At 40.8% G+C, this 27,722-nt stretch overlaps 1 protein-coding gene across 7 annotated transcripts in view; it reads right to left on the bottom strand.

Annotated features, from left to right (window-relative positions):
• The window catches only part of SH3D19 (SH3 domain containing 19), a 169,797-nt gene that overhangs the window by 101,177 nt on the left and 40,898 nt on the right, over window positions 1–27,722 (bottom strand). For 5 of the 7 annotated variants that reach the window (XM_030563551.1, XM_030563544.1, XM_030563545.1 and 2 more), the window contains exon 2: window positions 658–697. Coding sequence is in view for 3 of the 7 variants with exons in the window: in XM_030563544.1 (XP_030419404.1) it covers window positions 658–697 (40 nt within the window). In the remaining 4 variants the exon portion in view is untranslated. Of the gene's footprint in view, window positions 1–657; window positions 698–2,407; window positions 2,560–27,722 lie in introns of those variants that run through there. The other 2 variants (XM_030563548.1, XM_030563547.1) reach the window with 1 other exon arrangement.

Below are 27,722 nucleotides of genomic sequence, written 5' to 3'. Positions count from 1 at the left end.
TTTAACAGTTAGGGTAATTAACCCTTGGAACAATTGACCAAGGGCTGTGGTGAATTTGCCATCATTGGCAATTTTAAAATCAAGATTAGATGTTTTCCTAAAAGACATACTCCAGGAATTATTTTGGGGAAAGCTCTATAGCCAGTGTTATACAGGAGGTCAAACTAGATGATCACAATGGTCCCTTCTGGCCTTGAAATCTATGAATCTGTAATATCCATAATCCTTTTCCAGCTCACTAACTTTTAGGTGTGCTGGCATCTAAGCTCTGGTAATATCTGGATGCTCATGTGTCTGAACTGAAAGTTGTTATTCCTGTCACAAAAGCAAACACTCAGAAACTTATGGAAGCTGACGTCCCTGTTTCAGCATTTAACAATTTATTGCTGGGGCCTTTCTTTAAGTCAGAGTTTTATCAAACAAGCCTTTTGCAATTTTGTGTTTGAAGTACAAAAGACAATAGCGAAAACCTATTAAATTTATTAAGATTTTAGCCCATTAGAAAAATAAAATAGCTAATTTTAATCCAAAGTGAATTTTAATGCTTTCTTACTATTATTGAAAGAGAATAGGTTGGCTAAACTCCCTAACCCACACCATCAAAGGGGGAAAAAAGGGGAGGGAGTTGAGAAATAAACACAAGAACAGAGTTCTTACCCTGAGGAACGGTAGTCTGGTTTATTTCTTTCAGAGCGATCTGAGAAGAGAAGAAACATATTATCAGCACAAAAATGTTAATGTTCTGTAGCAACACTTGTACAAAAATCTGAAACAACTTTCACACCATACTATTAAATATTATAAAGGGACTTTTCAAAATAGAAGCTGGATTTTTTCTTTTACAGGACTGTTTGTCTGCATTTAATTGGTTTGCCAGAGAGAAGATAAAATAACTGGAAATGTGTATTAAATTCCCCTCCTCAAAACACATCCTTTTTGCATGCTTATTCTTTTATCTATGGTTTATCAATCTCCTTGCTAAAATGAAAAGGACTTCAGTTTAAGAAAGAAAAGTGAAGGGGGAGGGGAAAGAGAGCAAGAGAGAAAGAAAAACCACAGATTACTCAGTGCAAAAAAATCATTCCATGATTCATAGGTGGCAGAGTTCCCTGACAGGATGGAGGGGGGAAAAAAATCAGTCTCAGCTGTTGCAACATCTGCAAATACACTGAATTCAGTGCTGCTCTATCATTAACTCTTTGATTTCCTTGCAGTTTTAGATGTGGAGTTCTTTTATATTATCAGTCAGGGCTTTGTTTATTCAGAGGAATATTAGCAGAGGGAGTCTAATGAAACTGAGCAGCAAATTTAAATAAAGTCTATTAGGTGCAGTCAAGGACTTCGCTAAATTGTACTGAAAAGTGCATATATTTGTTTCTTATACAGACCCACAGACAATTTTAAAATATGAATTCTCACTTATTTTACTTTTCAAATATTCGTATTATGCAAAAAAAAGAATATATTACATTAAAAACAAATAGAGCTATTCTGTCTAAAGTAAAGAGTTGGAATTATCAACAACACATGGCAAATATTTTATTTAATATACTAAAGATACTTCAACTCCTTGAAAGAAAAGTAAAAGATTCACATACTATTGAGATACACATATTCCAAAGTTATAGTTTTTTTGATTTATTTATAATAAGGGATCCAATTTATAATTAGAAGCATGTTCTTATGATTATATCCCCACTCATCACAGTTATTTTGCGTCTTACATTTTGTGTGCACCCTTTAGGATCAAAGCTCCTTTATTTGTATTAGTAAACTGTTGGTTTACTAAAAAGCCTGTCTAACCATAAGAAACACAGATATCCATGAAGATCCTCCTGTCCATTTGACATGTATTTTTGAATGTATTTTGAGATTTAAAATCTTGTATTTGAGCAACAATTTGTTCTCTGGTAGAACACCAACAGAAAATATTTGTGTCAATTATTCTGTATAACGAATGCACAGTGGAAATGTGTTTCCCTCCCCCATTTCTGCATGGGTTTGCATTTGATTCTATCTTGCTGCAAAAAGCAGCAAAGAGTCCTCTGGCACCTTATAGACTAACAGAAGTATTGGAGCATAAGCTTTTGTGGGTGAATACCCACTTCGTCAGACGCATGTCAGATGCTGCAGTTCGTCAGTAAAACTGATTACATGACATTTATTTCCGCATCCAACTCACTTTCAGTTTACATGTGCTCAGTTCTGATTCTCACAGCCCTGCAGCACATCATCTGTTAAATTTCTGCTATACTTTGCTCTCCATTTGATCACACCCCACCCTGCTCAGTTTGCTAGCTAGAATCAAATGTAATGTCTCAAACCGGAGCCACAAAAGCAGCTGCTCATACACACAAAGAAGGGCTTGCTCATTCCATCCTTAAAATTTCCCAGGTAACCACCTTACCTGTGGCTATTCAGGGACGACAGGCAGAAGTTCCCACTTAGTCTATTTGCCATCTGTTGCTGGAATCCCAGTTTCCCTGCCATTTATGCAGCCATTTAACAGGAATATACTGACAGTACATTCCAAGTTGGTACAACATGAACGTGAATGTGCCAGCAACCACGGAGAAAAAGAGTCAAAGAACATGTAAACAACAGCACCAGAGCTTTCCTCCAGAGCCCACTTCTGATTGGCAGATTTTCTATGGCCAGTCCCCACAACTGGAATGCTGTCATTCAGGAAGTTAATCCAAATCCCTTCTCTCTTTCATTCTTTGTTGAAACAGGAAATGATACAGTTGTTTTTAAACATATTTTATTTACTGCTTAAAATAGAGAAAGAACATCATCCACTATACTTCTAGACTGGGCTTTATTTAAAAAAAAAATTAAAAAAATAAACACACACCATCAAGGGAATGTACTACTTCTAAGTAGCAGAAAAATTAAAAAAAAAAACACCTGCCCTTCTTGAGGTTATAGGCTCACTAAGAAGTAAATAAGCTCTGTTTAACATCATTTGCAGCAAAAGACTCAGTCACAAAGGTTTTAATTTCAAAAGTGGCTTTACCCTAGTTTCCAGTTTTGTTTCTATAATTTTGCAATCCTGGGCAGAATTTTACTGTTACAAATAACCGCAGGCTCAACTGATGCCATTTAGATCTCTAGATATCAGATCTGTGGGCACAGAATAGAAAGCTAATTCTAAACAATTCTGAACAAAATGAAGCCCCAATGTTTGTGCTGTCCCCTGCTAGTCAATCCTTTGCTCAGAAAGGACAGCATACAGGATTGAGGCCCCAAAAATATGATATATTTTATAGAAAATATGCCATGTAAGATAACATGAAAAGTCATGATTTGCTGAAACCCACTGTTCTGTCCAAATATGTATATCGTTAATGTGTATGAAGTTATGAGATTTTGCTGTATGGTTGTTACTGAAATATGTTATAAGTTTGAGAGTCTCTACTGCTAGTTCCCCAGTGACAAGAATGGTGATGAACCCCAAGAGGGTGTTAAGCAACCATTAATCAGCTGGGGAGTTGTAAACAAGGGATTTACAATGCTATAAGAGGGCTACAAAAGCATAACATAATGGGGGATTGCTCTACATTGTGAGTCAGCAAAGCCCCCCGATTACATGTATCAAGCGGAGTGCCCCAAGGGTCGGTCCTGGGGCCGATTCTGTTCAATATCTTCATCAATGATCTGGAGGATAGTGTGGACTGCACCCTCAGCAAGTTTGCAGATGACACTAAACTCGGAGGAGTGGTATATATGGTGGAGGGGAGGGATAGGATACAGAGGGACCTAGACAAATCAGAGAACTGGGCCAAAAGAAATCTGATGAGGTTCAACAAGGACAAATGTAGAGTCTTGCACTTAAGACAGAAGAATCCCATGCATTGCTACAGACTAGGGACTGAATGGCTAGGCAGCAGTTCTGCAGAAAAGGACCTAAGGGTTACAGTGGATGAGAAGCTGGATGTGAGTCAGTGTGCCCTTGTTGCCAAGAAGGCTAACGGCATTTTGGGCTGTATAAGTTGGGGGCACTGCCAGCAGATCGAGGGATGTGATCATTCCCCTCTATTTGACATTGGTGAGGCCTCATCTGGACTACTATGTCCAGTTTTGGGACCCACACTACAAGGAGGATGTGGAAAAATTGGAAGGAGTCCAGCAGAGGGCAACAAAAATGATTGGGGGGCTGCAGTACATGACTTATGAGGAGAGGCTGAGGGGAACTGGGATTATTTAGTCTGCAGAAGAGAAGAATGAGGAGGGATTTGATAACTGCTTACAACTATTTGAAAGGGGGTTCCAAAGAGGATGGACTAGACTGTTCTCAGTGGTACCAGATAACAGAACAAGGAGTAATGGTCTCAAGTTGCAGTGGGGGAGGTTTAGGTTGGATATTAGGAAAAACTTATTCACTAGGAGGGTGGTGAAGCACTGGAGTGGGTTACCTAGGGAGGTGGTGGTGGAATCTCCTTCCTTAGACATTTTTAAGGTCAGGCTTGACAAAGCCCTGGCTGAGATGATTTAGTTGGGAATTGGTCCTGCATTGATTAGACTAGATGATCTCCTGAGGTCACTTCCAACCCTGATATTCTACGATTCTATGTCTGGGCTAGTGTTTTTCAGGCACATGGATTGAGGACATAAAATAGACGGTACTGGCATCATACCTTTGCCCTTCTCCTCCCTCACCTATGCTGTAAGCAATAAGAATGCTGGGAAGACAAAAGACTCGAATTGAGGAGAATGATCCCAGGCTTAAAGGGGAAGCCTGTGTATTAAGCAGGGTGGATTAAAATCAATGATTTAAAATTTAAAAAATTGAATTTTTTTATTTAAATTAGATTTTTTTCGATAAAGTGCTTTCAGGGAAAAACTCTGTCTAAAGATAGTTTTAATTAAGATATCTCATCATGGAATAGGGATTATAAATTCTAATTTATAGTATGAGACAATATATTCATGAAACGTTTAAGAAAACATTTGTAAATGAGTTCCAATAGTTCATGGATTAGGGACCCAAGTATAGATTATTTAGATTAATCTTTCTATCTACCCAATGGGACTCAGTGCTCAGTCTAGAAGATATCAACAGAGATACTTAGTTTTGCAGTTCTCAAACTATGGATTTGTGTCTCCAGAGATAACATGCTTGTTAACAGCAAAAATGTATTTGAAAATAAACAAACAAAATATAGAGGTGGAAAATAAGAGTCATAAGCCCTGTTGTCCCGCTGCAGATTTGTGTACACAGAGTCAATCCCTTACCTCTCTTTAAAAGTGCAAAGTTTCAAAAAGTTAAATGAATAGAAGGATTGTTGGCGGCGGAATGGATCTGGACAAGGAGAAGTCTGGAGATGAATGTGAGAAGGGAGGGACAGGCAGTAGAAACAAAAGTTAAACTGTTGGAGCAGCATAATCCAGAAGTCTTGAGGTCTTTCTGCATCTAGCCTTCATTGATTTGAGATCTACCGTACCATTCTCTCACTAGAAGGGAAAATCTATAATGGCAGCAGGCCGTAAGAGACAGGGGCAGCTCCAGGCACCAGCACACCAAGCGCATGCCTGGGGTGGCAAGCCATGGGGGGCGGCCTGCTGATCGCCGTGAGGGTGGCAGTCAGGCTTCCTTCGGAGGCATACCTGTGGGAGGTCCACTGGTCCCGTGGCTTTGATGGCAGGTACGCCAAAGGCGCGGGACCAGCGGATCTCCCGCAGGCATGCCGCTGAACGCAGCCTGACTGCTATGCTTGGGGCGGCAAAATACATAGAGCCGCCCCTGGTAAGAGAGACCCAGTTTGGGAATATTTTAATGAAGTTCCTCTACCTGTGAGTAAGACAGGCATGCGTGCAAAATGCAAACAGTACAACAAAGAAATGCAAGGCCTGGTTGCCCAAATGAAACAACATCATGAGACGTGTTCCTTCTCAGGAGGAAGCTGCACTGAAGATGATGAAAAGAACATGTCTGAACATGCAGGATCTTCAGGTTGGTAAACTTTTTCATTTCATACTTCTTTCTTAAGGGCTGCCTGTCTTCCTTCTGGACTATTCTTGAATTCTCATGTTTGAGCAAAAAATAGAGTTGTTACTCTATGGTACTATCATTTTAGATGCAGTTGTGATAAAAAAAATAAATAAGTGAAATAGGCAGACCTTCTTTTTACAGTTTCATCTTTAAAGTAGAACTGAGTGTCAGTGAATGCAGTGAGTAATACTAAATGAGCAGTATGGTAATAACAATTAAATAACTGCATTGACTTATTTTGTTTAGGAGAATCTATCCTCAACACACAGGATTCTGAAGACTATCCACCTTCAAGATCACCATCATTTTCTATAGTTTCAAAGTTATCTGCCAATAGTAGTGTTTCAGTCATATCATGTGTTACACAGCCACAATATATCACCTGTAGCAAGAAGGGGGGGGGGGGAAATCTCCATTATCCAGAAACAACTATAGGTAAGTATGTGATAACCAGCAGATTACAAAAAGAGGTAACTGATGAAAAAATTGAGAGTTTGTTGCATAAATAAACTGGGCCTTTCCGTATGATTAAGAACCCACACTTCATTAACATGGTTCAGTCCATCCAACAGAGCAGGTGTCACAGGAAAATTGCTGGATAAAGTATATGAAAGAAATTGAGCAGTGTACAAAAGGTCTAGAGGGTGACATTATTAACCTGAGTCTTGATGGGTGGAGCAATGTCCACAATGATCTTGTTGTATGTGCCTGTGTGACAACAGAAGAAGGGAATGTCTTCCTTCCAGAAACAACTGATACATCAGGAAATGTACACAGCAGCATACTTTCAAGAAGTAGCAGTAAAAGCTATAACAAACTAAAAAAAAAAAAAATTCAAATATCTAGTACGCAGCTTGGTCACAGACAATGCTGCAAATGTATCCAAGATGAGAAGAAATTATTAGAAGAGAGTCCCAAGCTAATAACATACGGTTGCAGTGCTCACTTGATGCACCTTCTAGCCAAAGACTTCAGTGTTCCAGAAATAAAGGCAAATGTTGAAATTGCAAAATAGTTCTGTAACAACCACTTTGCAGCAGCTGCTCTGAAAAAAGTGGGAGGAACCAAGCTAACTCTCCCACAAGACATGCAATGGAACTCAGTAGTGGACTGTTTTGAGCACTATATCAAGAACTGACCTAATCTGATGACAGTGTGTGAACAAAATCATGAAAAAATAGATGGCACTGTCACAGCCAAATATGATGACCAGACAGCAAGTGTGAAAAATTGGGACACGGGGTGGGCGGTAATAGGACCCTATATAAGAAAGACCCAAAAATCGGGACTGTCCCTATAAAATCAGGACATCTGGTCACCCTACAGCCAAAATTCTCAACACTGGGCTTAAGAGAAATGTTGAACACATGCTGAGTACCCTGAAGCCTATTTCTGTAGCCTTGAACAAAATGCAGAGAAATAGCTGTTCTATTGCTGACGCTGTTGAAATTTTGAATGAACTGAGAGAGATCTTAAAAAGAGAACTATGCAATGACAGAGTTAAATTACAAGCATTAACAAAAATGAGTGGGACAAGCATTATCTACAGCTCATTTTCTTGCAAATACTCTCAATACTTGGTACCAGGGTAAACCTTAACTGCTAAAGAAGAGGAGTTGGCTATGACATGGACATCCAGCAATTATCACTCTATAATAAAAGTGCCAACTATAATAAAGTTCAGAGCTAAGGGTGAACCGTTCAAGAAATAGATATTTGCTGATGATGTTTTAAAGAAAGTCACACCAGTGAACTTAAGTACTTGAATTCAGAGACTGTTGAAGTGATAATCTCACTTTTAACAGCAGTAGCGTCTTCTGCCGGCGTAGAAAGAATATTTTCTTCCTTTGGACTAATTCATTCCAAACTGAGAAATCGTTTGGGACCTGAAAAGTAGGAAAGCTTGTTTTTCTTTTCCAGATTATGGACAAACATGAAAATGAAGGTGAAGATGACTGCGTTAGCTGCAGAAGCCAATATTTTAAGTTTCTCATGTTGACCTGGCTGACATCGTCGATTTAATTTTTGTTGTTTTTTTTTAAAATATTTCATTTAACTATTTTAGTTAAAAACAATTTTAACTAAAACAAACCTGATTTTAAAAAACTTGAATGTTTAAATTCAAAAATTCATTTACTTGTTTTGTTAAAATATTATGTTTGCTATTGAAGAAAACAATCCAGAATACATAATATTGTTGTTTTAGTTAAATAAAACAAATTAAATGTCTGTCTGGTGATGTTCTTCTCCTAATACAGCATAGCAAGAAAATCCTCCAAATATTAATAACCTGTTGAATTGGAGACAGTTCTCCTCTAAATGACTTGATAAAAATCTGCTTCACTTACATTTGGCAAATGAAATAACCAATCATTCATTTTCTATATAGCTGTAAAACTAATCTGAAAAGTTTTCAAATAAATCACTTTAAAAATGTATAGTGTGTACCTTCTAAAAATGAAACCCACATCTCTGAGTTGTGAAGAATATGTATTAAGGTTATAACAACCATCAAGAATCCATGATTAAATCGAGACTTCCTGACTAGTGATTTAAATCAAATCCACCCTGGTATTAAGAACTGTAACCTTCCTGCAACATATAGTGGGATGATAAAAACTGCTTGATCAGATACTGCCTAGTGTAATAAGGTTTAAGATTTAGACTATGCACTTACCTTTTATTTTCTTTGGTAACTATCTTTGTCCTTTTGTGCCTTGCACTTACAATCAAATCTGCCTGTGTGTAGTTAATAAATCTATTTTACATTTTACCTAAAACAGTGTGTTTTGGTTGAAGTGCCTGGGAGATCTGCTGGGAGCTTGGGAGATTTGCAGGTGCCTCTCTCTGTGTGATTCGCGAGTGGCTCAGGGAGCATTCAATTACTCCTGGAGGAAATCTGCATCACTGCGCATGCGCAGAATTCATGTCCCTCACAGATTTCTTTGCTCTTGTGGCTCCCCTTTGCTTCCCTGTCACAAGTAATTTTTCAAAAGGGAAGCCGTAAGAGCAGTCCTGCACCCCTCCCTGGCAGCGCAGGCAAATGCTCTGGGTGCCTGAATCTGTCCGTAGAGAAGTAAATCACCACTGCGGGGGAAGGATGGGCACTTGTGAATGTATGAGGTACACACACACTTCAGCTCTCACTCACTACTGCAGCATCCTCGGCATGGAGGGGCATGGCTTTGGGGTGTTTCTGAGAAGATAGGAGTGGGGCAGGCTCTGTCCCCTCAGGCAGAGCAGAATGTAGCAGCCTGCCTGCTTAGTGAATTGTTCCAATTTTCTTTGTGAATTCCCCCAGGAGTATAAAACAGGTGTAAAAGTTTTAAGGCTCCTTATGTTGCCAGAGTGGTGTAAAGGACAGTATAACCTTATAAATACTATGGTGCTTTAGTGATCAGAACTGATTTTCTCCACACCAAAGAAATAATTTGTTTGTCCTATAGTTAGGGCCCTACCAACTTCATGGCCATGCAAAATATGTCATGGGCCATGAAATAAGCTCTTCCCTGTGAAATCTGATCTTCTCAAAATCAACTAGGCTGGGGAGGGACAGGACTTGTCCTTCCCTTGCATGGCTGTTATCAGACAGAGATTCGACCCACCTCCAAAGGCAGTGCAGAAGTGAGGGTATACCATCCGTGCTTCTGTGCTACAGTAGCCCCAGAGTTGGGATCCAGGCTGCCACTCCCTGTGGCTCTTACTGGGGCTGTGGGCTTCTGTCACCTACCCACAGCTCCTTCCTCCTCCTCCTCCCGCTTCTGCCTGGACTCAGGATGCCCAAGTTCCGGGACTGCTGCCACCATCTCTCCCCCTCCCCTGTGGCTCCTGCCGGCACTCAGGGCACCTGAGCTCGGGGTGTCAGTCCCCACAGCACCTGCTGGGGCTCGGGGCTTCCACCATGTAGCTCCTGCCAGGGCTGAAGCACCCATTTTTCAAATTGTCCAGCGTCCCTGGGCATGAACCCATGCCCATGGGCCCATGCATTAATCCACCACTGGTCCTGACTAGCAGCTAGAAGCCCTACTTGGGGTGCTCCCAGCAGCACTAGGGAGACTGGACCTATCTCCACTTCTGGAAGGCTTCACCAGCTGCAGGAAACTCCACAGCTGCTGCTTTCAGAACTGGGCTCTGAAGGTAGCACAGAGGTGAGTATACCAATCCTGCAACCTTCCTACACAGCTTTGGGACCCCCTCACAATCCCATTTTGGACCAGGACCCCCATGGTTACAATAGCGTGACATTTCAGATGTACATCTAAAATCGTGAAATTGACCAACGTGAACCATGAATTTGGTAGGGCCCTACCTATAGTGCTTAGGAGACATGATACCCTATATCTTGTTAGAAAGCTATTAGTCGTTTCTAAGTCCCAGAAGCCAAAAAATAATAGAAAATTAGGTAGAATGGGGTCTACATTCAAAGCACAGTGAATTTATAAAGGTGAGATAATGGAAATTACCTTCCAAAAAGAACACCTACGTATATATAAAACTTGTACTACTTTAATAGGATAGTTCAGATGCATTTTTACCAGTACAGCTTCTTCCCTTACAGAAAGGCTAATAAGCTATAACGGTGTCCACATTAGGAGTTACACCAGTATAACTCTTTCGGTAAAACAAAAAAAAAGGGGGGGAAAAAAAAAATCACACTGTGCTAACCAAAAGAGTTTCTATAGTTTTTGTATTAGTGTAACCCTTTTGGTGTGGTATGATTTTTTTGTTTTCTGTTTTTGTTTTACCAAACAAGTTACATCAGTACAAAGACTACAGAATCATAGAAATGTAGAGCTGGAAGAGGCCTCAAGAAGCCATCAAGTTCAGCGCCCCATGTTGAGGCAGGACCAGGTAAACTTAGGCCACGTCCACACTACAGAGTAAAATCGAAATTAATAAAATCGATTTTATAAAACAGGTTTTATAAAATCGATTTTACGCATCCACACTAGGGCACATTACTTCGGTGGTGTGCGTCCATGGTCCCAGGCTACCATCGATTTCCGGAGCGGTGCACTCTGGGTAGCTCAGTAAAAGAATGGGACCAATAACTTCGATTTCCGTCCACACTAACCCTAAATCGATATAGTAATATCGATTTTAGGGTTACTCCTCTCGTTGAGTAGGAGTACAGAAATCGATTTTAAGACCCCTTAAAATCGATTTTAAGTGCCTTGTAGTGTGGACGGGTACAGCATTAAATCGATTTAACGCTGTAGTGTGGACCAGGCCATAGACCATACCTAACAGGTGTTTGTCCATTCTGTTTTGAAAAACCTTCAGTCATGGCGATTTCACAACCTCCCGTGGAAGGCTATTCCAGAGCTTAACTACCCTGATAGAAAGTTTTTCTTAATGTCTAACCTAAATCTCCCTTGTTGCAGATTAATTACATTACTTCTTGTTTTATCTTCAGTGGACAGGGAGACAATTGATCCTCGTCCTCCTTCTAATAGCCCTTCACAAATTTGAAGAGTGTTATCAGGTCCCCCCACGCCCGTCTTCTTTTCTCAAAACCTAATATGCCCAGTTTTTTTAAACTTTACTCATAAAAGATTTAGAAAACTTGACTTTTATCATTTTTGTTGCTCTCTGGACTCTCTCCATATCTTTGCTAAAGTGTAGTGACTCGAACTGGACACAGTACTTCAGCTGAGGCCTTCATCCATGCTGAGTACAGAGTGACAACTACCTCCAGGGCCATGCATACATCACTCCTGTTAATATACCCCAGAATTTTATTAGCCTTTTTTGCAACTGCCTCACATTACTGACTCATATTCAATTTGTGATCCACTAAAATCCCCCAGATCCTTTTCAATAGTACCACCACTAAGCAGTTATTCACCAATTTGTGGTTGTGGATTTGATTTTCCTTCTTTAGATGTAGTGCTTAACACTTACCTTTATAGAATTTCATCTCGTTGCATTCAGACCAGTTCTCTACTTTGTCAAGGTCATTTTGAATGCTAACCCTGGCTTCCAAAGTGCTAGCTATCCCTCCCAGCTTGGTGCCATCTGCAAATTTTATAAGCATACTCTCCACTCCAAGTCATGAATGAAAATACTGAATAGTACTGACCCTAGACTAACCCCACTTCAATAGAAACACTCTCTCAGTTTAACAAGTGAAGCATTGATGATTACTACTTGAGAAGGGTTTTCCAACCAGTTGTATACCCACCTTATAGCAGTGGTTTTCAAACTTTTTTTTCTGGCAACCCAGTTGAAGAAAATTGTTGATGCCCGCCAACGGAACTGGAGATGAGGGGCTTGGGGTGTGGAAGGGGCTCAGGGCTGGGGCAGAAGGTTGAGGTGAGGGCTGTGGCTGGGAATGAGGGGTTCAGAGTGTGGGAGGGGGCTCTGGGCTGGGGCAGGAGGTTTGGGGTGCAGGATGGGGTCAGGGCTCTGGGTTGGAGGTGCAGCCTCTGGGCTGGGACCGGGGATGAGGGGCATGGGGTGCAGGAGGGGGCTTCAGGTTTGGGCAGCCAGCCAGGAGGGGGCTCCAGGTTTGGTGGGGAGGGCTCAGGGCTGGGGCCCCCTGCATAGCAGCTGGACCTGCTGTTGGCCATTTCCAGGGTGCTGCACAGTGCCAGAAGAGATAGGGACTAGCCTGCCTTAGCCGGGCAGCACCACAGACGGGACTTTTAGCAGCCAGGTCTGACCACAGCCACCATGACGCAGTGCCTTGCATTGCGTGACCCAGTACTGGGTCACAACCTGCAGTTTGAAAACCACTGCCTTATAGCAGTTTAATCTAGACCACATTTCCCTAATTTCTTACGAGAATGTCATGTGAGACTGTGTCAAAAACTTGACTAAAATCAAGATGTACCATGTCTACTGCTTCCCCTCTATTCACCAGGCCAGTAATCCCGTCAATGTGCAGACAAAGCCGTGAGTGGGCACTACCAATCGATTGTGATCTCAGCAGTGACTCTGGTTTTACACTGGTATAAATGAGTGCAGAAACTGGCCCTACCTCTCTTTAAGAAATAAAATCTAATATACGATTCATGAGTAAAGCATTTGATAATTCTTTTCGTCTTTGATAATTCTTTTTGTCTTTGGAGTTTACAGTCAATTTGATGATACTATGTTGTTTGTCTGTCTGCAATACGCTAACACTGAATGCCACATCCAATCCAATAAATTCCAAAATTTCAGGGAATGTTTTAGGCATCTATGGCCAGAATTCTTTTGATTTTTGGGGAAATCAGAAAATTAAAATAGGCAAAATGGGGCACACATGAAGCCCATGCCAGCTTTTTAGCACAGCCACAGCTTCAAGTTCTTTAGCACAGCCACAGCCTCTGCAATTGTCTCTGGATCAAAGAACTGGTTGATGGCATTAATTAACACCTTCCAACATAACTGTACCCCTGCTCATCTCTGCTAATCCTCCCAATAATGTAAATATTCATATGCTGAATTATTTGTTTCCCAGACAGAAAGATGAATAATAATGGGGGGCAGCGGGGGAGAGGAAAACGGCAGCCAATAGGGGTATGTATGCACACAACCCAGGCAAGTAATTGGGGAAAATGAGGCACACAAAAGCCCTCTGATCATTGCAACTCCAGTGGGGGATGGGAACCTAAGGAGGCACTGAGGGATGCAAGGAATCCCTGGCATGTGCAATAAACTCATTCTTCTCTGTATTTCTTCTTGTGTTTTACAGAGATGGTATCTTCTATAGGTCAGGTTTTAACAAGTTTTGCTGATTTTTGTCTACTGTCCTCCCTCCAACCTTCAAATATCTCACAAAATATGGCCCTGTGCACTTCTTTCTGTCATATATATGTCTTGTGTGTGAGAGGATAATTTTTCTGGAAAAACACAAGGTGAACTGGAGAAATAGTTTCTGGCATGGGTTTAAAAATGGAGAGGAAGTTACGTTTTTAATTCTTTAACGTTACTTTGTGACACATCGAAACTTCTAATTTGCTTCATTTCAATAAGAGCTAGGGATCTTCAGGTGTTCCTAAGAGATTTTCAGGAGTTCATAGTCCCATTTTCAAAAACAAGTCAGGCACTTAGGTGCTTAAATCCCATTGACTTTCAATGAGATTTAGGCTCCTAAATCACTTGGGAGCTTTTGAAAATGTTCACCCTTGTGTATAGAATTATGTTTTGAAGCATTTATTGTTGGAGTTACCCATTTCAGAAATAGAAAATGTATAATGTGAAAGCTTCATCAGGCTTCTGAGAACTTTGTAAAGCTTTTTAAAGATCAGATCAATTTTTTGTAAAGTTGCTTTGAAGTTTCTACACCTTGATAGATTCCCACAGTGCTTTATAAGCTACTCCTGAGGATGACTAAAGTGATTTATACTGTTTTGATACCTCATAAAAGCAGAGATTTCATCTTTCAAATACAATAATGTGTATCAAAGCTAGGGTGACACTTCAAGAAAATGAAGGATTACCCTATGAAATGTACATAAAGCTTGTTTTTAAGCGACACTACCACCCAATGTTTTATTCAGAGTACAACATCATACATTTGTAAAAACATGTGAGACTCTTTGTATTGGTATTACCTGAAAGCACATTTTTAATATGATCAGATGCTTCTTGGTAGCATATCACCAGGCATGGGCAACCTTAAATCTGGGAGTTCTAACTTTCAAGTGCTTCACTTTGCAACTTTAATAACATTCTTTTAAAATTGTGTGTGTGTGTATAATGTAATTCCTTAGGGTTTTAAAAAAGAAAAACAGTAAAAACAAACTCTACTCTAGCAACCTCCCCATCATGCATCACCACTAGGATTTGAGTTCTGAACCTTCAGTCCAGCTCAGGGTATAGGGCTAAGTACGTTTGCTGGCAGCAGGAAAAGACTATTATTCAAAGGGAGAAACAGGCTGCTGGGGCTATATGCTGGGTCTAGGGCAGGGGTGGGCAAGCTACAGCCCGGGGGCCGCCTCTGGTCCTTTAGATGTTTCAATCTGGCCCTCGGGCTCCTGCCAGGGCGCGAGGTCTGGGGCTTGCCCCGCTCTGCGTGTGCTGTGGCTCCAAGTGACTCCCAGAAGCAGCGACATGTCCCTCCTCTGGCTCCTATGAGTAGGGGCAGCCAGGGGGCTCTGCACTCTGCCCCAAGCACCGCCCCCACAGCTCCCATTGGCTGGGAACCATAGCCAATGGAAGCTGCAGGGGTGATGCCTGCGAACGGGGCAGCACACTGAACCACCTGGAAGCACCTCCGCATAGCAGCCGGGAGGGGGTGGGGGGCAGGGCATGCCACTGCTTCCGGGAGCTGCTTGAGGTGAGCACCGCACAGAGGCTGAACCCCGATCCCCTCCTGTGTCCCAACCCCCTGCCCCAGGCCTGATCCCCTCCCACCCTCCGAACCCCTTGGTCCCAGCATCCCCAACCCCTCATCCTCAGCCCCACTCCAGAGTCTGCACCCCCAGATGAAGCCTGCACCTGCTCTCACACCCCAACACCAAATTTCATGAGCATTCATGGCCAGCCATACAATTTCCATATCCAGATGTGGCCCTCAGGCCAAAAAGTTTGCCCACACCTGGTCTAGGGTGTGGTATGGCAAGCCTAGGCTGTTTGGCTGTTTCTCTCTCTCTTTTTCCCCTTCAGGAGATAGAAAGAGCTCCTTCCCCATATGGTGCCCCTAGAAAATAGGGTAGGGGCCAGTGGGCCCATGTGCTGCATCTAAAGGGGTTGTTTGTGTGGAGGCTGGCCTAGTCTCTCTCACCTTATCCTGGAAAGGCTGCCTAGTCCCCAGGGTTTGCAGCATTGCTCATAGTGTGGGCCTACCCTTATATTAGAGTGTTCAATTATCTGACAATACAAAAGGTACAGAAAGGAAATAGTGATTTTCAAAAGTTTACATCTAAGCCAAACTGGAGCAGAATATCATAGGCACTTCTCTTGACACAGTGCTTTCTAACTCTTAAATTCCAAAAGCCAGATGCAAACACTGATGCGTTAGAGATTCTCAAATATCTTTTCTGATGCAAAGTGTTAGCCAACCTAAATATAGGATTTTGGTACCAACTCCCGCTATAATATACATAATATGTTGCCAGGTATGTGCCTTCACCTGTGCTATGCACCTGCTGCAAGAACTGTGCTGCGAATTACACAATAGATGCCCCCCCCCCTACATAGGTACAGAATAAGTGCTGTGTGTGGATTCATTTTATTGGTTTACTCTGGCAAAGTTTATTAGTGTGGACGCAATAAAAAAGCTTTAGGAAGAAAATGGTACTAGAAACACTAAGCTGCGATGCTTAACCTTGAAATGATGCAATATTGTAATGTAGACAGAACTGATCTGCAGCTAGTTGACCAGACGTCCTGATTTTATAGGGACAGTCCCGATTTTGGGGTCTTTTTCTTATATAGGCTCCTATTACCCCCCACTACCTGCTGTCCCAATTTTTCACACTTGCTGTCTGGTCACTCTATCTACAGCTCTGTCATTTTAGGAGTTATTGCCATTCATGGACAGAGTGCTAAACCCGAGCAAGGTGCTGGGCATGAGACAGGTTCAAACTTTCATTGTTTCCTCTTTCTATTTACACCATATGAAGAACAATGAGGAGTCTGGTGGCACCTTAAAGACTAACAGATTTATTTGGGCATAAGCTTGCGTGGGTAAAAAAACCTCACTTCTTCAGATGCATGGAGTGAAAATTACAGATACAGGCATAAAGGCATAAGTACAGAAATGTACCCATGAAAGCTTATGTCCAAATAAATCCGTTAGTCTTTAAAGGTGCCACCGGACTCCTCCTTGTTTTTGTGGATACAGACTAACACAACTACCCCTCTGATACTTGGCATATAGAAGCTTACCTACATTTTTTTTTTTTTTAAAGGTGGTTGTAGTTCATTGTTTAGCTCTTTGAAAAGATGCACTTCTCAGGGTAACTGGAAGATCTCTAATGATCAGCAAGCACTTAGAACTGCCTCAAGAATACATATTCACCCGAAGAGCTTAATGCATTACAGGGCAGATGCATTCTTTTCATCTTTTCACAGCACTATATCTCCTGCTAAAGAGGAGGAAATGTGTTACTTCCAAGTTACGAAATTTAAAGACTGCTTTGTGCTCAGGAGCTTCCAACACTGCTTAGTGACTGTTAAAAATCGACAGACTGGTGTCATTTTATGCTTTTGTCAATTTACTCCTGGAATTTTACAATTCCTTACAGAGTTTGAATAGGCAAAATGACTGCCTGCTTATGTAACTGTTTGCCCACTCTGGGAGCATTCCTTTTTTCACCTGGGTTATAATAGACAGTGATATTATTGTGGTGGGCCACAAATACAGCTGCTGTGACAACGTGCTAGTCAACAGCAGCTGAGCCAGTTAGTTGCCCCAGAGCACACCTGAGGCCTGGTCCACACTACGCTGTTAAACCAATTTTAACAGCGTTAAATCGATTTAACACTGCACCCATCCACACTACACTGCTCTTTATATGGATTTAAAGGGCTCTTTAAATCGATTTCTGTGCTCCTACAAAACGAGAGGAGTAATGCTAAAATCGATATTACTATATCGATTTAGAGTTAGTGTGGACGCAAATCGACGTTATTGGCCTCATTACTTTACAGTAGCTACCCACAGTGCACCGCTCTAGAAATCTGCGCTAGCCTCGGACCACGGACGCACACCACCAAATTAATGTGCCTAGTGTGTGCCTAGTGTGGACGCGCACAATCGACTTTATAATATCTGTTTTATAAAATCGGTTTAAGCTCATTCGAATTTATCCTGTAGTGTAGACGAACCCTGACTACTGAACAGCTCCCAGTTGATAGACAGGAATGGGCTGATGGGAGTAAAAAGCCACTCATTAATTCATTAGCCCAGCTGGAACAAGAGGCACTGGAAGGAAGTATGAGAGAGAGGAAGAGAGTGATGTATACTTGTAGAGCTAGAGCCATAAGAAACCTCTTTCCTCAGGTGCTGAAGGCTCCATGTTTTTGCTGGGATAAGGCTGCACAGTCTGTGAAAGTGGTGGCAAAGAGCACTAAAATAAATTGCATGAGGTGTTTTACCAGAAAGTAGTCTCCAATTATGGGCTAGAAAGTAAGTAGTGGTGAGTCCACCCTACCACAGCATCCAAATAAAACCCCTCCCCTCCTCAAGATATCACAGAAATACATAGTGGGTAACTATTTGAATTGCCTATTTGAATAACCTCGTCAGTGTTTGTGAAGCAGAGTCTCAAATCTGTTAGCAGCCCCTGTTCGCAAAGCTTTAAGATATACTGGCACTAGAAAAGGTTTTGAGAAGGGCAACTAAAATGATTAGGGGTTTGGAACGGGTCCCATATGAGGAGAGATTAAAGAGGCTAGGACTTTTCAGCTTGGAAAAGATGATACTAAGGGGGGATATGATAGAGTTATATAAAATCATGAGTGATGTGGAGAAAGTAGATAAGGAAGAGCTATTTACTTATTCCCATAATACAAGAAGTAGGAGCACCAAATGAAATTAATAGGCAGCAGGTTTAAAACAAATAAAAGGAAGTTGTTCTTCACACAGCGCACAGTCAACTGTGGAACTCCTTACCTGAGGAGGTTGTGAAGGCTAGGACTATAACAGTGTTTAAAAGAGAACTGGATAAATTCATGGAGGTTAAGCCAATTAATGGCTATTAGCCAGGATGAGTAAGAAATGGTGTCCCTAGACTCCGTTTGTCAGAAGGTGGAGATGGATGGCAGGAGAGAGATCACTTGATCATCACCTGTTAGGTTCACTCCCTCTGGGGCACCTGGCATTAGCCACTGTTGGTAGACAGGATACTGGGCTAGATGGACCTTTGGTCTGACCCAGTAAGGCCTTCTTATGTTCTAATCACCCAGCCAGTCCAAATAAATATACCTTAACAAGGGAAGGTTTTTATACTTAAAAGGATTTTTAACAAGTATTGACTGTGTGTGAAGTTAGTCCATTAACAAGGTTTTCTAAGGTGAAATGGAACTGTATTCTGCCCAACAGCCAAATGAGAACAAAAGATGTTGAGTCTTTAGGTAACAGAATGGTTTGTCATTCATATTGTATTTTTCCTTAGGCACTCAGGACGCCCCCTGACTCCCTCCTCCTTCCCACTACTCTTAAGGGCAGAAGAGGAAGAGATGTTCTGTGAGCTAGCTGCCCAGAGTGCACCGCTCCAAATACCCTACAAGGCCACAAGTGTGAACATGCTATTGCGCCGGCAGCTGACAGTGTAAACACACAACAGTGGTTTCCCTTCAGTGCTCTCTGAGCGGTGCTGTACCTTCTGGCACTGTAACTCTGCCAGCGTAGACATATCCATAGACTGGGATATACTGGAATCTGTTAAGGACTCTCACACTTTATTTTTAACTTTACTCTAAATTACCAAAGATTATAGGATCTAAGGATACTCTGAAAGGGATCTGGCTAGAGGTGCAGAAAAGTAAATTGTTTAACGATATTGGTCTACCCAAAAATTGCTGAGATATGAGCCAGCTCAGCTCCATTAGCCTTAAACACATGCCAAAATATTAAGTTCTGCAGCCACAAACTAATATTTCAAAATAAGAAGAATCTAAAAGTGCTCCCATTTCAATATAGGGACACAGATATCACATGATAAATTTGAATTTGCCTTCTTAAAACAACTAAAACCACTTTAATATTAGACAAAAGGCCCTCCTAAATTCAAAACAAATGTTATTCTCGGAGCAACAAAACGAATTAAGTGGCTTTTTTTTTTGCATGTTTCTCTATGTAAAAGAATGGATTACCTAAATATATAATCACATCATCCATCACCATGTAAACTTTTTTGTTTTTAAAAAGCATACAAGTTGAAAATTTACTCAGTGTTAATCTATACAAATTATTGTATGCCCCAAACTCAGTTAATAGGACACAGAGTAGAGATCGGTAAAACATTAATAATATATGTTAATAAATTAATTTGGGTTTTACTTTAATTCCAAAATAGAACTGCAAAAGCACACAAATTGGAAAAGACTGAACAGTTGACAGGAACCCGTGAAACCACCAATTTTCACAAAGGGAACAGTTGTGAGCAGAGCTGGTAAAAAAATCTGAAAACTTTTTTCTGTCAAAAAAACATTTTCTTGAAACTGAACTGTTTCACGGAAATATATTTATGTCAACAGGATGGTGGGGGGGAGAGAGAGAGAGAGAGAGGGAGGGAGACAGACCCTCAAAATAGCCAACAGCTTAGTGATTAGGGGTCTGATTCAGACAGGGTAGGGACTTGAAACTGGGTGTTCCATACTCCAGATGAGTGTCCTAACCAGGCTATTTTGAGGTGGTTCTCTCTTTGATGTGGAATTAAAACAAATTTTGAAATGTTTAAATTTTTCACAAAGCAGAGTTCTTCTTTTCCAGTCAACTGTAGTTGAGAGTTCTTGTGGTCATTAAAGATCCTGTAATAGGAGCATTAATCCCAATACACTGGCCAAATACCAAGGCAGCAAACAGCACTGAATACAAGCTGGATGGATAGCATGGAGCATGCCAAACCTCCTGATAATCATGTTTAAAAGACACATTCTAGCCTAAGTAAGAACCTAAAGTAGAACATGGTTTTTAAATAGGTTTAAAACCAACTCTAAACAAGAGTGCATATCTCAAGCCCTGCGTATATATACACAAGTTACAGCGCTTAACTAAATCAATTAATTAAACAGGCACAAAACCCTCATGTAAGCACTCTTAAATTGTTTTACATCTGATTTATATCAATTTCGCTTACATTGTAAAGGCAGGTACAAGCCAGTTTAAGAGAATTCAACATTCAGGGTTTGTACCAGGTTTATCTAAATTGATTTAAACAAACAAAAAAAAGCAGGTGCAACTTTAGGCCTTAGTTCTCAATGCTGTTTAGACAATCACCCTACTGTCTGATCTACAAGGAGCCAGTGCTTATTTGACTTGACACCCACATACAAATCTGTAGCAGTTTAAAAGTGTTTTAGTTACACCAATGTAAGTTTGTATGTAGACAAGGTCACTTACGAAAATTATCATTTATCAACCCTGCAAGATGGGAATAGAATGGTGAGTGGCTGCTCTCTAAAAGCAGGTGAGACTGAAGTGAGAAAGCTTGGTTTACAGACAGCTACCTCACTGCGCATTATTCACTGTTTTACTACATCAGCATCAATTACTTCAGGCACATTTAAAGTTTTAGTGATGATGGTAGGAGTAAAGGAGAGGGGCTGGTAACTAGAATTACTGATAAACTGACAACAGGTTTTAGACCTTTTCTTACCTAACTTACAAACATTATATGCCCCTTTACAGTAGCCAGGATGAAAGAAAGGAAAATGCTCCTTTGTTTCATCAGCCAAATGGAGTTTGAAGACGACTTCACATTATCAGCTACCTGCTAGCTGGATGGTACAAAAGATGGAGCCTCCTACCAGGTACAGAAATAGCATCTTAGTGAGAATTCCAACTTTGCCATTAGCTTGGGAGTCAGGGCAGAGGCTTAGCTTTCACCTGGGTCCTCATCTTACCTAATAGCCAGAGAACTAAAGTATCTGCTCAATTTTCCATGCCCTATGTATGATAAGGTGTCGAGAGCGAGTAAGCATCTGGAAGAGGAAAGGTGTGTTTCACTATGTAAATATAGGTGGATAGGAAAGAAATCGATTGGATAAGTTAGACTGTGTCTCCATTACCCAGACTATACAGGCATAACTATGTTGGTGTAGCTATACCAGCATACCGCTGTAGTGTAAATGCAGCCTACACTGATGGAAAGGTTTTTCTTTCAGTGCAGGAACACCACCTCCCTGAATGATACTAATTATGTTGACAGAAGCATTCTTCCATTGACTGAACTGCATCTACATTAGGTTGGCATAGCTATGCCGGTCAGGGAATGGATTTTTCACACTCCTGAGCAACATAGCTATGCTGACCTAACAAACATTTAAGTATAGGTCAAGCCACAAAAGAGTAGCAGTGTGAAAGAGAATTGGGGAGGAAGTGAGAGGTTAGAAATGTACGGGAATAGGTGGATCACACAATGAAAGGAAAGGAATAGAAGAGAAAACAACAGATGCAGAAAACAATATAAGAAAAAAAATGTATAACTGAGGTTGTAAGAAAGCAGTGAATTTTTTGGTTCAAATGTTGCAGCCATGGTTTGCTAAAGCTGTAGTTTTGGTGTGGGCCTATTGTGCTAGGCAGTGGCATCGTATACAGACACAGTAAGAGAAAGGCACTGCATAAGGAAGAAGTAAGAACCAGCTTTGTCAGCTCCTCCCACACTGAGAGCTCTCCCATGTTGGGGAAATCCCCAACAGGGAACTCATAAGTGATCCAAAGTGAGCAGACCGGGGCACAAAATCTGCTCCACTATTTTGAGAGCTTTCTGTTTTCTGGCCGATGAGACTGAGGACATACACAAAACACATCAATGGGCTGCTACTTTGTCCTCAGTGCAGTTAAAATGCAATTTATTTATAAGAGATGCAAGAAGGTGCCCCCTGCAATGGCACATGTAGTATATTCCAAGCTCAGATGTGAAGATCAATGGTGCACAGACAGCAAAGTCACCAAAATTAAACCATATTGGCTTTTGCTCCATTAGAAATAAAGAAAAATATTATTAGCCAAACTGAAAAAGAATAAATCACTGTGCTCAATCCTATGAGATCTCTTCATAGGAAACTCCAGTGACTTCACTGCTCAGTACCACTGAGTTACAGGAAAAAAAAGGAATATTGGCTATACCAAAGTACAGACTTAGCTAGTCCACAACGCACACTTCTACAAGTGCCATCACTTATTATATTGCAAACAAATTAGACATTTAATACGATCTATCTTGCTGTAATACAGTCATAATCACTGACCTGGGTACTCGTCCAAAATGGAAACCTAAGCAATAATACTGTTGTCACAAGAGAGAGACTTGTAACAAACATCAACCTTACCCACTCAAGGAGTAGCAAGTCCCAAATAGAAAGAACACTGACAGTTCTTTCACTTTCATTATCACATGTCCACTACTGATTCCATGTTCCTGCATTTATTCTTTGGTTTAATGAAGTCTGTCTATTAAAAAAACACAAAAAACTTTCCATCATGTTTGGGTTATATAAATTTCATAAGGCCAAATCCTGAACACTTTCTGCAGGGTGCTGAGGGCCTCGGTATCCACTTGATGGGTCAATGAACACCGAAGGAGCTCATAGCTTTGCAGAATCAGGCCCCTAAATTTCAAGAACAGACTTATAGCTTATTATCCTTTTACTCTTGGGACCAAACAGATATTTTGCATAAAAATGGGAATAGAATGCAGAGGCTTCTCATATCACATTCATAATTTCCCTTTGGAAGACAGAGCTGGTTCACTGCAAAAAACTGTTGCTGCACTCAAGTCTTAGTTGGATCAACCTATCCCACACAAACATACCCCAGCAATTCCCCTAGCTGTACAATGACTGGTGAGATGGTATGCTTCTAATGCAATCTTGGTTTGTTCTACTGGACCCAGCATGTCAGCACAGATTGGTGTAGGAGTGCAAAGGAAATAGGGCTCTTCTAAACTGGGTCTAGAGAAAAATAGACAAGTAGAAAGCTATGAATTTTTTCAGTAGCTTAAAACTGACCAACTGAACTGAAGAAATTCCACAAAACTGAGTCTGAAACATCTGAAAAAAACACCCATAAAAAAACCAGAGTAAAAAAAAAAGTATAGAAAGGCTATTGATCCCTGTAGCCAGAAACTATTTGCCACATTTACTGTCAGCCACCTGTAGGAATAAAATAATTTCCAGGAGTCCTATGACAATCTTACAAACATCAAAAGCAACTTCAATAAGACCTCTCTAAACCACACTGATAATGACATGATGCATTCCAAATTACAGAAATTTGTGGTTAAGCAAGTGAGCAAAAAAAAAAAAAAAAAAGGCAATATTAAAAGTCAAAATCCTTTCCTGCATTACTGAACACCCATAATATTACCAGGAAACTGCAGCACAATCATGACAGCTTTTTACTATGAACTGGATAAGCCTAGTCATAGGTGCTGACTCTGTGAGTGCTGCGGGGCTGGAGCACCCACAAAAATTAGCGGGTTCTCCGCATCCACTGGCAGCCAAGCTCCTCCCTGCTGCCACCCCCTCCTCACCTCCTCCTCCCCCAAGCATGCCAGGTCTCCACTGCCCCTCCCTCTCAGTGCTTCCTGTCCCTCTCCCCCCACCCCCAATCTAACAGGTGTTTGGCAGCACTTAAGACTTTCCGACTTTCCGGGAGGAGCGGGGACATGGCGTGCTCAGGGGAGGGGGTGGAGAAGAGGCAGAGAAGAGACGGGACTTGGGGGAAGGGCTGGAATGGGGGTGAGGGAAGGGCAGTGCAGGGGCGGGAAGAGGTGGGGAGGGGCCAGGGGGTTGAGCATCCACCTGGCCATGGGGAAGTTGGCACCTATGAGCCTAGTTACTAGGGTGACCAGATATCCCAGTTTTATAGGGACAGTCCTGATATTCAAGGCTTTGTCTTATATAGGTGCCTATTCCACCCCAACTCCCTGACCTAATTTTTCACACTTGTTATCTGGTCACCCTACTAGTTACTGATTTTTTACAGCTCATAAGTTGTCTTGAAATTCAGAGAGTGTCTGCAACATTTGTAGCTACCCAACTTCCCCCTAAAGCAGTTAAAATGAATTCAGGCTGAATACAGTAAGTTAGCGTAGACATTAAATGTAGTTTTAAGTATGAGATTTCGAACACATTCAATTATAGAGGCTGTCTCATGATCCTCACACTCTATTATTGGCCAGATGAAGCTCATTGCAGGACTAGATTCTTTCCCCCTCATAGAATATTCATTATTAGAGATAGCCAGGAAACAGACTTTCAGGCCTGCAAAAAACTTCAAGTCTTGAGGGAAATTTTTTTTTCCTGAATCAGGATGAACCTCCAAAAACTCAAAAATTTTCACAGACCTGGAAGTTTGCAATACTTCATTTTAGAATCACCATTCTAGAATCTGTCAGAAACCTGCCTGGCTTTTGCTGAATATTTCATCAAAATTGAGACATTCCAATGGAATGTGTTGATCTGACAAATGAGCATTTTCCAAAATTTCCAACTGTTCACTATCTTTTCCTACCCTCCCAACAGTAAACTTATTATAAGACTTGCTTGGTATTGCAAAGAAGAGATTGTCCCTTTTCTCCATAGCATGAAATGTGGGGGATGCAGTGTAAGACGTATAGTTTTCTCTTCCATTTTTATGTATTTAACTTCTTAAAATCCACATCTCTATGTTCTCAACGCTACTTACAAGTGAACCACACTGGGACTGAGGTAGTGCTCATTCACAAATCTGTATTTCCATGTATGAACTGAACTTTTATTTTATAACTGTGGCCTATGCGTATCCATCACATTTAATGTTGCAGACCACAAGTTGCCTCCATTGCTTTCAACAAAATGTAGTTTTAAAATGATAGATACAGCATAACTCACTACCCTATTTCTCAATTTAAATATTCCCATTGTTTGTTTCACTCTTACTTACATGATCATTTCCATCATTAGACCTTTGGCCTGTTAGGTGCAGTTAATTTTTTTAATCCAAAAAAATATCAACTGGGAGGTGGGAGGAGAAGAAAACTTGGTACATACAGCTCAAGTGATTTTCTCAAACACGTTTTTAAAAATACTGGGCCTCAGGATATGCCTAGACTTCTCCCAGCATAACTATGTCCCTGACCAACACAGCTGTACCAGGAAAAGTCTGTAGTGTAAACACAGCTATATTGGCAAAGCTGTGCTTTTATCAGTATAGCTCAGGGGTCAGCAACCTTTCCGAAGTGGTGTGCCGAGTCTTCATTTATTCACTTTAATTTAAGGTTTCGCGTGCTGGTAATGCATTTTGAAGTTTTTAGAAGGTCTCTTTCTATAAGTCTATAATATGTAACTAACTATTGTTGTATGTAAAGTGAATAAGGTTTTTAAAATGTTTAAGAAGCTTCATTTAAAATTAAATTAAAATGCAGAGCCCCCCGGACCAGTGGCCAGGACCCAGGCAGTGTGAATGCCACTGAAAATCATCTCGCGTGCTGCCTTCGGCACACGTGCCACAGGTTGCCTACCTCTGGTATAGCTTATTTCATTTGTAGGCAGTGGTTTTACTATGCCAGCATTTTCCTTACTTTGCCTATGCTGTCTTATCGATGGAAATATTTTTTGTTGTTTTGTAAGTGTACAAACTGCAGCTTTGCCAGGATAGCTGCACCCACACTATGAATACTTTACTGGCATAGTATAATGCAGTTATACTCAGACCTCAGTGGTTCAGGAGCCAAATTAGCAATCAACATTACCCAAAAGAGCCACAGTAGTGTGAATGACAGGGGAAATATTTAGTTTTTATATATGATTCTCACAGCAAGTAAATAAATAACTTAGTGCAAGTTGATAACTTAACTGGTTGATAACTTAGATTTATTAATAATTAAATCACAGAGTGTTTTAATATCATGTGCGGCAAAGAGCCACAGGAGACACATTAAAGAGCCACTTGCAGCTTGAAAGCCACAGTCTGAGTATCACTGATACAATATATTTCTGTAGTGGTAAACTGGTCCTAGTGTAGACATGACCCGAGCCTGCATTCACTGCAAGCATGTAGTCATTACACTAGTACAAAGTAGGTGGAGCACACCACTAAAACGAGACAGTAGCAATTTACACTCCCTTTGCACCAGTATAAGCAACTATACAAAGTACAGGGCAGCAGAGAATCCAGCCCTTTATTTTTTGTATAACCATTTCATACCTTAAAGTGAACTCTGGGATCAAATTTAGCTCCAGAATGAGGAAACACACACAATTTCACCAAATCTAAGATCAACATAAATATTTTCTACTAGTTTAAAAAAAATCCAATGGAAAGAGTTTTAAAATATACATCATAATTATTCCTTCTACAAAGGAGGACTTGCTGGAGCAAGGCCTTAAACTGTTTATAGCTGGTTCTGTCAAATGAAAATGACTAGACAGTTTCCATTGTCTACTCTGAGAGAAATGCAGAAAGTAAACAAAAATAAAAAAGTAAACACTGATTTTAAAAGTTTTCAATTTTAATAAAAAAAATTATTAGAAACAAAGCTAACATTTTTGTTTAGCTGGTTTTTTAAGATATGTTTCTGAATGTGATATTCCCCCTGGAACTGGGCTTTTAGGAAGCTGTCTCAGCACAGAGTGGATTGTATATGGACAGAAGAGGCAAATAATACAGCAGCCACCTCAAGGACTGGCAAAAGTTGCTTATCACAAGTGATCTTTAAGTAACGATTGAATTGGAAGCTACAGAGATACTTTATGACAAGGCTACATTGGCTCCCTTGGCCCACCATATGAAATAAAAACTTATCCTTGCCTTCAAGGATCTACATAAATCCATTGTAATCTAATCAATGACCCCGGTCTCATCACATTCTCTCACCCTTTTTCCTCATATGTCATCCCACTTGTCTCTTTCTTCCACACCAGCAACTCCTAATTCCAGCTTGCCAAGCCCTGTTGTCATGCAAATCTCTTCTTAAATCACCTCCTAAAGGTGCCTTAGGCTGGTGTAGTTTGTTCCCCTTCCCATACAGGAATAAACTATTCTGATATAAACACATTTATATTGGTATAAACTATCTACATTAGTTAAAGTGATAAAGCTTTTATGTATAGAGAAAGTCTACAACTCATTTCTCCTGTGATGGCT

Source organism: Gopherus evgoodei, chromosome 5 (assembly GCF_007399415.2).
Source record: "Gopherus evgoodei ecotype Sinaloan lineage chromosome 5, rGopEvg1_v1.p, whole genome shotgun sequence".
Classification (NCBI taxonomy): Eukaryota; Metazoa; Chordata; order Testudines; family Testudinidae; genus Gopherus; species Gopherus evgoodei.
Note: the sequence above shows the minus strand (reverse complement) of the source record. Positions and strands in the feature narration are given on the sequence as shown.